Consider the following 15,216-nt stretch of genomic DNA (forward strand, 5'->3'; position numbering starts at 1 on the left):
GCAAAGAGTTGTGACAGGCCATGCTTCCTTTCTGTACGACTAAATGGAGGGGTAAAAAAATCCTGAAGTCTATAAGAGCAAACTTGTGCATAAGAACTTTTCATGGATGAGGTCCAAATATTCTAACCTTTGCCATACAAGAGAAAGAATATTTGAGGAGATGATAAAACTATAAAAGCATTCAGAAAAGTTAAAATATTAAAACATCCATTAGAAGATTGGAAGTCTTGAAAGTGTCAAAATGGTTGAAATGTGGACATTTCAATGTGCCAAAACCGCAGCAGCGTTCACAACAAAATATGATATGAAATAAACTAAAAATGAAAGATTCTCTGTGTATTTAACGTGAGATCATGAGTGAAAGTGTGACTGTGTCCAAGTCAGCAACTACAGCTGAGTTTCCATCACCACGTTTTTATGCACATTTTGAAGAATTGCATCAGAAAAGATCAATAGAATTGCCAAAATTTGAAGAAATAAATTAATCTTTTTATTCCTAAAAAAGTTTCTATGCCCTCATGAGGTTTCTTTTGACTTATGTGGAAAAGAGTTAGTCAGTAATCGGGAGGGGGCGGCATGGCTTGGAGGTAGAGTGGCCATCTAGCAACCGCAGGGTTGTTGGTTTGATCCTCACTTCCCCCAGTGACCGTATTAAAGTATCTTTGATCAAGATACTGAGCCCCTAATTGCGATCCTTAACAGATAGGACGGATGGATAGATGGAGTAATTGGGAGATTAAAACACATTTTACACATTTACAACGACAACGGATACGTGTGGACTGCTCTCATCCATGAAAATAATATGTACAAGAATGTATAAGTTGCCAGAGTGACGACTTGTTTTATTTCTGGTTTATAACTTCTTATTTTCTACAGTGTATTACATCCATGTTAGGGTATGTGCCTATACCGCCATCTTCCAACAAAACTAGTCTTGTTTATCTGCGCCAGCCACTTGATGGAAACTCTCCTAATTTATGTTTCTTTTATTTTCTTTTTTGTGCAAATCTTCAAAAGATTCTCTTCACACAGATAGAAGTAGGACTCACGAAGGAGGGGCAAGAAAGACCTCGATTAAATGTCAAAATAAGAAAAAGAGACATTAAATGTTTGAAATTAAAACAAAAACTGGAGGGTGTTGAGAAACATTTGACTGCCTGTGGAGATCATGACAAAGCATTGGACTAAAAATAGACCAGGATACTCTGAGGGATCAATGCAGGTGCTGAGTTGCTGATGCCTGGACTCTGATTGCTGAAGTTGGGTGTATTTAGACAGGGAGGATTTGTTTAAAGGGTGGGAGGCAAGCAGGAGCAAACCATAGGGAGAGGAAATGATTGGAGGAGAGATATAGAGGTGCACATGGGAGGCGACATGTATTCCGGACCTCCTCGAAGCTCCTTTTCATAGAGGTACATTATCCATCAGAATGTGTTCATGTGTCACTTTCACTGACTCTGTGATGGTGACATTTCCTAGAAGGGACACTTAAACACATCACAAAGAGTAACCTTTATAACCCATTGATGCTCGGGGCCAACTTGGATGTACCTACAGACACGACAGACGGATGTAAATGTCACTGTCCGTGCAGTGTTGCTGACTTACACATCGTCAATCCTATTTCTTTGAAGTCAGGTTGACAAAATAACACCGCAGTTTTAGCATCCAGCTTGACCATTAAAACATCAAAATCTTTCTGATGCAACGCTGAACTCTGTAGAGGATTTTCTTTTTGCATGGCTGCATCAGTTTTAGGGAGGTGTTCCTAATAATTTGACAAGCAAGTACGTATAGTCCCTATATTGCTTGTGGGACAGCTGGCCCAGGGGTCATCTCCTTTACTGTGCCTGTGTCCCTCTGCCCATTCAGCACTACCTAAAGCCCAGTGCAGCAGCAGCACAACACAATCAGGGCGAACTCCCGCTGGTGGCCGCCAAGTCTGCATTTCAGCAAGCCAACTCTCACTGCAGCAGAGTGGAGTGACAGTAAATGGAAACTTTTTCTACATTCTCCCCGTGACAGCGTCGTATTTGTATAGTATAGCTGACACACTCAAAATGGATGGGATTTTTTTTTTTAATTATTTGCCTGCTGGAGTCATTTGCAGCAAGTCTTGTAATGACTTTGTATGAAGGGATTCAGTAAAAAAAAAAAAAAAAAAAAGATGAAATAAGCTGCCCTTCATAATTTGCCTTGGCTCCTAGAGAGAATTAAACAAATTACTTGACCTGATGATAAAAGTCAGCTGATCAAGCTGTTTTGTTTCTTCATTTATCAACAAGGAAATCTGGTTGAAGTGCTGCACCACTAGACAAGCACATACACAGGATATATGAATGGTTTCTGTGTTAGTTAAGATTGGCAGAAGATGATTATATTAGCTAAGTGGTTAATTCAGGGTTAACTGAGACCCTACAGTACAAACAATCAACGTGGACACACTTTCTTTTTTCTCCGTCTACACCTAATCAATGACATATTGAGACATGATACTGAAACAATGCCTGAAACCTGAAAGGTTGTCTTATCTTATTACAGGCAGGGTAAGAAAAAATAATTCCATTTATTTTTATACATAAATGAACCAGTTCAACTTTATGCAAGCGCTGAATGTATTGCATGTATATCTAGCGAAAATGGATTTTTGGCCACTTGGAGGCAGCAGAAACATTCTATTTTAACGCCAAATAATGCCGCTCTCTTACTGTGATATTACTCCAAAGTAGTTACGTTGTGGACTGAAAAACAATCAGTAGAAAGAAGCTAGTAACTGTCCTTAGTTCTTCGACACTGAAGTATTATAATCTATTGCTGTAGAAGTATGATTCTGAAACTGAGGTATGCACAGTTCAATCCTGGGGTACACCATAAAATCTGTGGTACCTTCTTAAAATCCTACACCAACAATAAGTCAGTGGCAGTCTATGAAGAACTGCTCCATCTCTTTCTCTGATTGTTGTTGTTGTTTTTTTCTTCAAGAGAGGCAGAGTAGGGCTGCAGGTGGGTCTTCTGCAGAGGCAAACTCAGTTGCGCTCAATATTTTTCCTGAGTTGTCCGTGTGTGGTTAAATGGTTGAAATGATGTCATCCTACTTCAGTGGGAGCAGCAGTGGGCTCAGTACATCAACCGAGTATCCCGACTCTCAAAACCATGTGCTCCGGGCTCTCGGTACCATGTCTATGTTATTGATGCCAGCCTTGCCACTGATGGTGCTAGGAGGTGCAGGGAATGCACAACAGGGTGTGGAAGGTTTAAGAGGTTGCAGGACATAAAAAAAAAAAGTTTGGAAATTACTGCCCTGTATGATCACTTAAAAACATTTGGGTCCATGTTTTGATTGCATCACACACACCAGATCTTGCCACTTGTCTTTCATAGATTTGATTACCATATAAAAACACTATTACATGCAAGTCTTCGCAGATAATCCCAACACAAGAGTTGCTTTCTGGTTCTACAGACAGGAACAGACGCATTATCACTGCTCTTCGGAACAATCGTCTGTCTGTCAGTCAGAAGAAGAGCTGTTTTTGTTTTATTTTTTAGTACAGTGACCGTTGAACCACATTACAAAAGCACAACAGCGATACATTTTGTAGAATGTGTTCTGGAAAAAACAAACCTTTAATTTTTTTTATTGGTTGAATTTCAATTTATTTTGGAAAATTTTGATTTGGACACATTGGTCAGTTTATGCTTACGTGTGGAATATTTCATCAAAGGGATGAAATACCACCAATATGCAGAAACATTTGCACACACAGCATGCGATAACTTTGAATGAATGTCACATGTCGATCTGCTCCAGAGTGAATCTCATCCCATCAGCAGCGGCAACATTAGCATGTCTTCTGCTGTACATACTGGAGGTAACGAACCAACCAAATGAGTATCGATAAGGGAATCAATAAAGAACCGAATCCTTAAGCAGAATCAAAAATGTAATCGGAATCATAAAAATCATATCAATTCCCAACCCTATCATCATGTGAGCATTATGCGATATCTTGAGTCGTCATCATTCTGGTGGTCTCTGGCTGTGACTGGTTTCAGCTGGACCTCCTAAGTCCTTGTCAATGACTCGGTCCTTGTCTCAGTTGCCCGCTCATCCACAGGGCCCACTACAATGTAGTAGATCAAATTGTAAAGTCCACTGGGAACATTATTGGTGTTGCTGGAAACTGAGATGCTATTTGCTGGTTTTGCTCTTTTTAAATCAGTCTTTCTGTCGGTGCTGTTTTTAAGATAGTCTTCATTTTGTCCAAATGATCAGAGTAATAGCCCAGGCCTTCCACATCAAATCAAAGGACGTGAGTCTTTTTGATCGAGCTTTTGGAGGTTTGCTGAGGTGTTTCTTTAAGTGTTTAAACACTGCGTCAACAAATGATGGATTATCAGATGCTTTTGCAGCCTCAAATAGGTTCTGTGGCATTTTGAAGTCCTTCAAGAGGTCCTTGGTAATGGCCTTGAGGGTCTCCTCCATGCTCTGGACACTTTAGAAGGCCTTAATGGAGTCACTGACCTCCACCGGCACCTTGCTGGACAAATGGTAGGTGATATCAACAATGTCACCCATCTTCAGGGACCTTCTGCTTTTGGCAGGGATGTGCTCAACCAGCTGTACCAGCAGAGAACCTATCAGAAGGCTGGCCAGCTCCTCTTGCTCATTTTCAGAGGTGGTGTGCGGGTTTGAGCCACTTACGGCAGCCTCTGCTGGCAACTGGGACTTGGCAAAGGGGGACACCTCAGATGGTGACTTAGAGCTGGTCCGCGGGGACACCTCACTAAATAATGGGGCACTGACACATGGAACAATCTTGCTCTCTGGCTTGGACCCGACATCTAGATCCACCTTAGCTACAGAAACTTTGCTCTCAGGCTGAGATCCGACTTGTGGATCCACCTCAGCTGGAGCAACCTCACTCTCCCACGAGGACTCCACATAAGGGACAGCCTGGGAGCTGGTATGTGAGGAAGCCTCCCTTGGTGACTGGCTCCCAATAATGTATCCAACATACACCACACACATGCAGCGCACACACACACACACACACACACACACACACACACACACACACACACACACACAGGTCAGTGCATTTCTCTCACCCTGTCTGTGTCTGATCTGTTGACTTTCTTCATCAGCAGGTTATTTTAAAAAGTCACCCCAAAATTTATTTTTGTTTTCCATAAATAAATCCTCCCACGATTCAGTTTTCACAGCAGAAAGCTGCATGTGGAGGAGCTTTGTTGTGAATGATGGAATTTATTAAAACAGTGGAAACTACCGTGATGGTGAATGTCATCGACACCAAGCAGGTGTACTTATAAGATTAAACAGCTCAATAAGGAGGCCTTTACATTAAACAGGAGAGTCTGTGTCTCTCTGTCAGAAACTGTCAGGAGAGGAGGGCAGACTGATCGCTAATCAGTCGCAGATGCCGTCGTCCTCTCAGACTGATTAAAAAATTGGTCACAAACTATACCTGAGAGTCCACACAAATAAAGTCTCTGTGTGGGAAACGCTGCAGAGTGTAACATCCTGCTGCTCACAGTCTGCTGTCATTAGTTTGACAGAAAGGCAGAGGGGGTCGTGTCTAGAAGGGAACCTTAGACCCACGAAAGATCTTATTGCTAACTCACAAGAGGAGTAAAATGTGGCATGTTGGTGAACCTATCCTCTGTAGGACCCTGTTTGTACTTCAGGAGAAAGTACAGGAAAAACAGTAAAAGTAGAAGTGCAGTCAAAGTAAAGTTACATTAGTACATTAGCGTTTCATACTTGTCCATTTAAGAGACTTGTCTTATTTTCTCTTTTGTATAGTACAATTGCTCTTATATAAAACAAAAGTAACATAATCAAAAAAATTGCAGAATGTGTAATACTTCCTATAGGGTTACTCGATTTATCACCAGGATAATGAAGAATTACTCAATTACTTAAAGAATTGATAGCTGCAGCCCTAAAAGTGTTACAGTGGTGGCTAATAATGTCTCTGTGTGTGTGTTTGTGTTTTGGTTGTTTTTTTTTTTCTTAGTCCAACACGTCCTTTAACCGTGATGTGGTGAAGGCCGGCACTGGTAGACGTTTCCTTGGTGGTCTCCTTGACGATACGTCCTACTGCTACACTCTAGAGGTGTCCTTCTACAGCTACATGACAGCTGGCAGCACTGCTCCCGTGGCCTACACTGAAGAGACATGTATCCTTCAACAAATCTGTGTGTGTGTGTGTGTGTGTGTGTGTGTGTGTGTGTGTGTGTGTGTGTGTGTGTGTGTTTATGTGGCTGCGGGTGTTCAGGTGGGGGGTTACGGTTCAGAGAGTAGAGAGCTGCAATAATTTTCTTTTGTGTCTTGTAATTTCTCCTCTCATACATAAAGCCAGATCCACCCGTAGTTCCTGCAGTGAAAATCTGTGAAATCAAGCCAATTGATCTTATAATCACCAGTCATTATTTTAATATTTGGTCTTGCTTGAAAGTGTGTGTGAGTGTGTACATGTGTGTTTGTCCGATATGTGTACTCACTAGAAAAACCATGTTGCTCTTTTGTTGCCTCTTGTTGCGACAGATGTGCGGTGACGGAATAGGGATGTGATAGCTGCATCTATTGATTTCATTCACAAAGGAGAGGAGAAAGGGGCTTGTGTTAGCATATGCAGTGCTGTGTGTGTGTGTGTGTGTGTGTGTGTGTGTGTGTGTGTGTGTGTGTGTGTGTGTGCGTGCGCAGTTGAGGCTTTGATTGCCATAAACAATAGAACAATGGAGCAAACAAGATTTCTGTCAATTACAATCTTCCCACAAACCTCCAAAGCAAATGAGCATACATTCGCGGGACCCAAAGGTCACAGGTGCCTTAATGGAACCAGATGGGAGGACGTTTTCCTTCAGCTGACCTTCTCAGGGCTGGAGAACTCCTGAGAGCTGGCCAATGGCGGTCTGATCTTACTGATAGAGTGATGAGTAGAAGAGATTTAGAGAGTGATAAGAACCCTGCATATGAAGAAAAGTATGTGGTGCCTACATATATGATGCGGGTGGAGGACTGAAGCTGTAGATGTAGCCCTAGTGCCCTCTAGTGCCTACAGCTAGCACTCTTGCCACGCCACAGAGCGGTGGGGGGGTATTCACAATTGCACCCACTTAGTGACATACAAGTCTACATGGATCACTGGAAATCTTTCTGGTCATGTTTTTAAAACGTGACAGAAATTAGGCCTTTTAAAGAAGTTGCCTGACACTGTTCATTGTGAAGCCAAAGATAAATCATTCAAACGTGCGTGTATTGATGCAGAGACATCCTAAACACCCTCTGCTCTACTCTCGTCTAATGGTCGTCATAGAAACCAAGGGCTTTTGCATCATAGTCATGTGTCCCAAATGAAACAGCAGTTACGTGCATACACACCACTATGAACTACAACCAAATAAAGTAGCCCTACATTGAGGAGACAGGTGTCAGGCCATTATGCTAAACAAACAGCACATAACACATTCCACCTGGTGTTTTGTGCTGGCGGCAAAATAAGAGAGGAGAGACGAGGGGGAGGGGCATTTCTTCTGAAGGTCAAATCAGGAGAAAAGTCAGCCCAGGTGGGACGACTTGATTTTTTTTTTTTTTTCATGAGTGCGTGTATGTGAGTTCTGTTATGAGAAGGGGGAGGGGCTCCACAGGGTGGGCTGGTAGCACAGGGACCTGGTGTAGAGTGGAGATTGGGGTCAGGCAGGTTGGAGGAACCAACCATGTCGCTTTTTACGCCCCAGCAGTCAGCTCGATGGAGTGTGCAAATCATCAACAGAGACCTTTAGCATCTCAAACCCCCCCCCCCCCCACCCCGCAAGCACACACACACACACACACACACACACACACACGCACGCACACACACCTACTACCTGACACACAAGCACACACACTCACAGTCCTCCAAACTAATACATGTCAAATAAATAACCTGCGCCCCTAACTTCTCCCACCTTCCAAACACACCAGCCTTACCCTTTCATCTTTCCCACCTCTCCTTCTCCAAAACTGTGATCTTAACCTCTCTCACAGTTGAGAGTTTCGTTACTGTATGAAAGTGTGCGTGTGTATTTGTTTTGTGATCTCTCCTTTCATGTCCTCCTGTTCTCCTCTGTTCTGTCCTTTCCTCTCATCTCGTCACCCAGAACATAACAGCTCATTATATCATCTAGTCAAGCTGAGAATCCTCTTCTCGGAAACAGCAGGGACAACCTCTATCATGTCTGTCTTTTCCTCGTCCTCTAATCATTTAACACCTGAGTGTGTGTGTGTATATGTGTGTGTGTGTGAGTGTGTGGTTGCAGCACGTGTGTATGGCAATATTGTGCATCTGTGTGTGACCATGTATAGATATGTTTTTACATTTACTTACCTAAAGTACATCACCTTACTAAAGTAAATCGGAGCCTCACCAATACCCCACTTTTGAGAAGGCTTTGTTTTTGTTTCCAGGTTATTATTTGTCATAGTCCACCTGTGCTCTGAGGTGAACCTTCCGGGGCAGACAATGACGTTGATACTGCAAAGTGGAACAGAACAAGGTTGAAAGAATCTGGGACCTTGTTCAAAACTCAGCTTGATGCTTTCTATTGTGGTGGCTCTGCATTGTGCTTTTGTGGGTATACGCGTGTACGCGCGCGCATGTGTATGTGTGCTTTCTTTCATAAGAGCCCTTTCTTTCATGCCACTGTGTTTATATGGCACTATTCTCGTTGACTTTGAAGAGTTATTCAAACTTTAAAAGATAGTCATGTTTCATTGGAAGATTTTGCTCTTGTTACCTGCACCAAGAGGTTTATGTTGTCTGTCTTATGTTTTATGCTGTTGTTTTGTTTATCTGACTAGCAGAAAAATTATGTAACAATGGCCATGAGCATCAGCAAGGAAGGAATTTACAGACATTTGGGACATGTCTACTGTGTTTTTGACTCTGGGCGTGGCAGGGGTTTCTTGGAGTCTTCCTCAATATGTTTTCCATTGCAGTTCAGATCAGCAGGCTTTTAAGATTGAACACTTTTCAAAAGTAACAGCATCTCTCCTGCTTATTACCTCCACCAAGGAGGTAATAAGCAAGGTGTCATTTATCTGTTTGTCAGCAGGATGACAATAAAACCATGAAGCTGATTTCACCATACTCGGTGTAGGGATTTAGCATGAGCCAAGGCAGAATCCATTAAATTTTAGGGCGAATTAGTCATAACGCCACCTTTTATGTACTTATCCTAGTGGGTTGCCCAGATCATCTCAAAATTGGCCAGAACCACCGTAAGAGCTTGGTGATGAGTTACAGTGAGGACTGTGAGTTTTCACCAGATGGTGTTAGCATTACGAGGCAGCCAAATTAGATATCAAACCATTTTGCCAGGGCACTCAAAACTGTTCTAACCGAACTCAAGGTGGTGAAAACTTTTCCAAACGTCACATGTTGACCTTAACACATCTACAAGCTGGATTTTAGTCATAGTACCACTAAGTTAAGCTTAACGCAACAAACATCATTTGATTTGCATAAAAATGACAATTTGGTTGCTGATCAATGTAATGTATGTGTTCTCTTGCCACCTAGTGGTCGCAGGAAATGACATTTGCACCACCGGATACGCAAGTCTGCTGCCATTATTATTGCGCCAACAAAGATTTTCCCTAATAAGCTCTAGTCAAGCAACGCTGCGGTCTTCAGGATTCCGTGACATTGGTCAGTGCATCAATACACTGATGTGTGACCGCATCCAAATACACTCCTCATTCTCTTCATGTGTGTGACACCTGTCTGCCAAAGTAGCACCAACTAGATGAGCAACGCGCCTAAACAGTGGGACTCCATGAATAGCGGAACACAGTATGCATCATTGAACATGACACCCAATGGACAGGCTGTGACAAGTATGCAAATGATATAGCTTAGAGGCAAATATGCTTCACAGCCACACATCACACACATCATGTCACACAGACATGCACAAATGGACAGGTGCTCACGCATGCAAGCAAACGCATACGCGCATACACATACACACACACACACAAGCTCTCATAAAGACACATGTAAGTCTCTTGTGTTGTGGTGAGGAATGGTGACGTGGGATTCCTGAGTAGTCTGAGAAAGTTTGGAAACACAAGAAAAGAAGCTGAGAAAATGGCAGTGTAGATTGGACTCAAAATTTAGGTTGATGCACACTGAGAGCTGAAATTGTCAGAGTAATTGAGCTGGAATGGTTAGCCGATGTGTAATCAGTGAAATCAGACACACTCAGCGAATGAGATATGAAAGCTGCGGACTTGTCAAAAGCAGTCAAAACAGTTTGTCAGGTGAGGGTTGAAGACAGCTGAGATGTAAGTAATTGAAGAGTAAGAGATGAAAGTTGAAATGTTGTGAAAGTTAAAGTTGCCCAGCTGTAAAATCTGATGAAAATCTCAGATAATCAGTGACAATGCAGCATCTGTTTTTTTTTTATTAAATTATTAGTGATTTATTTCATATTATGATTTTGTATATTTTCATTTTTAACTCCTTAAGAGATAGTAGCGATGATAGTGAGTATGTTGGGCTGCCATGAACTTTTGTGTATTAAAAAAACAAGATTTCCTTCGTTCTTCTAAAGGAAATTTGGCTTTTTGTACAAAAGTTCATGACAGACCAACATACTCATTATCAAGTGACTAGAACTAGAAAGAAAATGGTGATTCAGATGTTAGACATCCTAATAACCTATTGCCTATAAAAATGATAGTGTTTTGTAGCATAACAAACATTTGTACATTCGATGACTTCTTCTTGAAGTCAGAGTTTTAAACTTTGATTTCCTGTTTGTTCCAACAGAATAGCTTTCAGTCTAGTGAATCAGTATTGGGGACAAAACCTCTTTCTGTATTGCTGTTGTTGACCAGCTTCTTAATTAGTCATTGATAATTAGTTCTCCACATGTCACCGCAGTGACAGCAACTGTCAGTGGCCCGTATTGATGGTGCCCTGGTCCCCTTCCTTGTCTCCTTGTTAACTCTTGTCTGATCTGGACAGCCTTCTGCCTGCGTCTTGTCTATTGTACCACTTGGGGCCTTGTCGTCTAATCGTCACCTTGTCTGTCGGACTGCCAGGACCAGACACCAGGGACGTGACGATGAAAGCCTCTAAATGCCATGTACACAGTAAATAGCAGCGGTAAACAAGTCATGACATCCCGAGCCCTTTTGTCTCGCTTGTCCTGTATCTCATCAGTGTATAAGCTGCCATGCCCTTGAGCCATGACATTGACCTGTTATTGATTAAACAAGGCTATTATGGGTAGTGAGATGTTAAAGAATACACCTCACATGCTGCAGTGACAGGCAGCTTCCTGGACAGGAACACACCTCTGTGACCTCCCCTCAGATGACTGCCTCTAGATGTGCTGATTATCAGTATTTCTCTGTGGTAATTAGAATCAGCTGCTTTATGTGAAACAGCTGAAGTTTGTCTGAATATTTCCACTACCACCCACCTCTGCAATCCCCACCAACTGTTTCCTGGCTCTCACACACATCACTTCCTGCTGCAGCAGCAGCCTCGTTCCAGACCCTACGGTTTCCCCCGGCAACTGGCCAGACAGCAGTCAGGGCATCCTCTGTGTCTCCACCATTCACCCTGCGAATGAAGTTCTCCTTCAGAAGCTGACCGTCCATCACAAAACCTCCTGTAATAGACGGTGAGTCGTGACAAGCCAAGCTGAGAGGCCATCTGCTCACGGTGGGGTCCGGGAGATATTTTTGTCGCTGAGCATGCCTGGCCAAAGAACTCAGGACTGGCACCGAGCGCTGCTGATGAAAGAAAACGGAGGAAAACACCAAAAACTTTCCTGAGGTCAGAATGATGGCGTCAAGGATACAATAGGAGTGTTAGTTTGTTGGTACATGCAGTATACTAGTGTAAAGGAGTAGGTTTTTATGTGCATGTGTATGTACTGTGAGTGTTTTAGTTATTTTTTTTACACTTGTACCAAACACTAGATTTGACTTAAAACATCTCTCATTAAACAAGCCAGATTAAGAAGAAAGTAGTCTTTAGTTTAATTTACTTAGTTTAATCAGTATCATCAGCTAGCCATCCAAGGAAACAGACAGTGGGGCTCACACACACACACACACAAACAAACACACACACACACACACACACACACACACACACACACACACACACACACACACGCTCCTATCAAGTCTGGCCTGCTGCAGGTCTCAGACAAACAGCCAGATGGGATGTAAACATCGAGTCTGGAGTCATGCAGAGATCATTGCCATCAGCCTGGCAGGTGAAGAATGAAGTCCTGTGCAGGCTGGTGAAGAACACACACTCATCGTCCAAGGTGGCAGATTCACCACAGAGAGGTCTGCTTGCGTATCCACACACCTAACTTATCAGCTATGTATACCCTTGTGTTTGGAGGTGTTTATTATGTTGAGGTACCACAAACTACAGGCCCTAAAAAACTTACAAGTTTTGCGGGTAACTTTTTTTCCTTAAATCAGGTTATTTTTGATTATCGTAAGAAATTGGAGATTAAAAAACATACAGAATCCTGAGCTCTTTGTTCATCTGTATCTATATGCCAGTTCTTTCAGTCACATGGCTGTGACAGCTAGATGATGCAGTGAATGACGGGTATCATCAAGGTAATGACAGGGGAAAATGACAGATTGTGTCTCCGTACTGCTCCATTATGTTCCAGGGTGATGAAGAATGGTCCAGCTAAACATCAATGCATCATTAGAAGGTGCAGCCTCTCTTTATGATTTTGTTTGTTGTCTGCCGTAATCCATATGTACAATATGTATGGAAATACTGAGAGAGGAGGAGGAGGATGAAATGAGGATGGACAGATGTATATATGGGAGGTGAGATAGATTGGCAGCTGATATTGACAGGGTGTTTTCAGCGCACTCATCTCAGCGACTAGATGAAATTTACCTCTGTTAGTGACATTGTTCTTATTTATCTGTGTTCGCTATATCCCCTCCATGTGATTGGGAACATTGTTGGCATTCTGTGGTTCACTACTTCTTCATTATCTGAACCTGATTGGCATCATTACTTGCCCTGGAAACCTAATGATCCCAGGCTTAGCAACAGCACTCATAGACACTCAGCCTTTTTATAAAAGCAGTGCAGTTATTGATATTGTCCCTAATGTAGTGAGGGACATTTGGGGATGAGGATGATGTGTGCACTCACCTCTGAATTTAAATAAGGCCTCAGTGTATAAGTAATTGCTTATGTGTGATTCATACCAGCGTCGTGTGTTTGGCTGACGTGAGGGAAATGGAGTTGATTTTGCATTGCTTAATTCAGATGGCGCTGTGTTGTTGTACCTGGAGGATTTACACTGCTCATTTCATTTCTTCCAGTCCCTAGTTATTTACTGTAACTCACCTCCTGGGCTGCTGACGGAAGAGTTGTCGGCGTTTGCTTCATGGTATATGTTTCAATTTTATGTAGAGGTTTAGTTGTCTGAAGGCATCAGGCAAATATACATCCTCAGTGATTTATATCCCTGATTATATGTCAACTTTCCAGAAACTCACCTAAGTATCACATTTCTCATGTTTCCTACGCCAAGGAGGTGCCAAGTTTCTTGAAATTTTGTGGCTGGATGTGTCAAGGGGAAGTGGGAAGGTCCAGGAGTTTTCCCTGTCACTTATTCAAATAAGTTTGTGGACAAGCACACTGCACTCGAAACCTGTACTACCGCATGGAAGGTGGACGCTCTAGCAAGGAGCATATTACTCATGAGCACTTGTGTCACTGGAGGGCACTGCTCTTAAAATGTGCACAACACTTATACTCAAAAATATTTTCTAGTAATTTTAAAGTGAAGTGCCTTGGTAGGGTAAGCAGCTTTAGGTTGTATTAATTTTTTTTGTTTGAATGACCTCCCCTAACCCACGTGCAGTACCTTCACCACCCACCAGGCTGCGGCCTCCACTTTGGGAGTCACTGCATTATATAAAAAAATTGTAACACTGGGATGCTACGCCATTGACGCGCTTCTTGTTTCATACCACATTTTCCTCTGGGGTTGTGTAGCCCTTCTACAGTAATTCTAAAGGGTTTCTTACCACAAATGTTGGAAATGTTTGAGTTGCATTTTCTGAGAAAATTAGCTTTAACTCCATGTCCTCAGACATGAAGCTTGGCAGGAACGTGGCTCGAACCTTCCTGGATTACTACAAACTCAATAATCTAATAAAGGATGATAGACCATCCCACATTCAGAGGTAAAGTAATTTGGCCTCATGAACACATTCATTTTCATCGTGATGATTTTATGCTACCGTCTCACTAATTCCTCTTAATATGTTTCTGTCTCCAGTTGTGAAGAGACAGGAGATGACAATGTTGGCAGAGATGCAGCAGACAGAGAGAGAGAGAGGAACCACAGTGTCAGACGCTAGACAAACAGATGGACAGATGGACTCAGTCTGAGCATGGATGAAATGCAGAGCGCCATAACTGGAGGATCCTTCACACTTCATTGCCTGTAGAAGCTCCACATCTCCCTGGCAATAAACACTTATTTTCACAGATTTGTAACGGTGGACCGACTGGTGCAAGAGCAGGACTGAAATCAGAGCAAGTTTCCTCCAGAATCATTTTGTGACATTAAAAATGTGGTCTACTGAAGGCCGCGCAGACACAGATTGTTGACAGCTCATTTGTTGTTCGTACACTTGTAAATAAATGCATGCCTTCCTGCAGTTAATGATGTATTTCATGACTTAATGAATCATTTCTGTTATTATAATTGGTTATTTCACTTGTTGCAATGATATTTTATGTGTTTATATATATCTTGGTTGTCTGTTCCACTGATTTCAGAGCACTGCTCTATGTAAATACAGTACTCTTGGCAATCTACTCTTCTCTGTTCTATTCTTCATTGAGTTTTTGATGAAGAGGTTCTATGCAAAATCCCTCTCTTTAAGATAACAAGTAACTGATTGGATCAGATAAATGTAGTGGTGAGAAGTACAGTATTTCCTTTGAAATCTCGTGGTGTAAAAGTATGAAGACACTTAAAGTGCAAGTAAACAAGTAAGGCACAGATACATTGGCATTTTACGAAAGCAGCAGCTCTTGAGAACAAATAGTTACTTTCCCCCTCGGTCTGTTTGTGTGTGTGCGTGTGTGTGTGTGTGGAAGAGAGAGTTAGAGAGGA

General features: G+C 42.3%; 1 protein-coding gene across 2 annotated transcripts in view; it reads left to right on the forward strand.

The window, feature by feature from the left end:
• The window catches only part of agbl4 (AGBL carboxypeptidase 4), a 277,380-nt gene extending 262,292 nt beyond the window's left edge, over positions 1-15,088 (forward strand). For both annotated transcript variants that reach the window (XM_086225487.1, XM_086225486.1), the window contains 3 exons: positions 6,045-6,207; positions 14,182-14,275; positions 14,371-15,088. In XM_086225487.1, coding sequence (XP_086081613.1) covers positions 6,045-6,207; positions 14,182-14,275; positions 14,371-14,452 — 339 coding nt within the window. In that variant the 3' untranslated portion in view covers positions 14,453-15,088. The remainder of the gene's footprint in view (positions 1-6,044; positions 6,208-14,181; positions 14,276-14,370) is intronic.
• The last annotated feature ends 128 nt before the right edge of the window (positions 15,089-15,216 follow it).

This window comes from Aulostomus chinensis, chromosome 14 (genome assembly GCF_037954235.1).
Source record: "Aulostomus chinensis isolate RoL2024-O1b breed Wild chromosome 14, RoL_Achi_v1.0, whole genome shotgun sequence".
Classification (NCBI taxonomy): domain Eukaryota; kingdom Metazoa; phylum Chordata; class Actinopteri; order Syngnathiformes; family Aulostomidae; genus Aulostomus; species Aulostomus chinensis.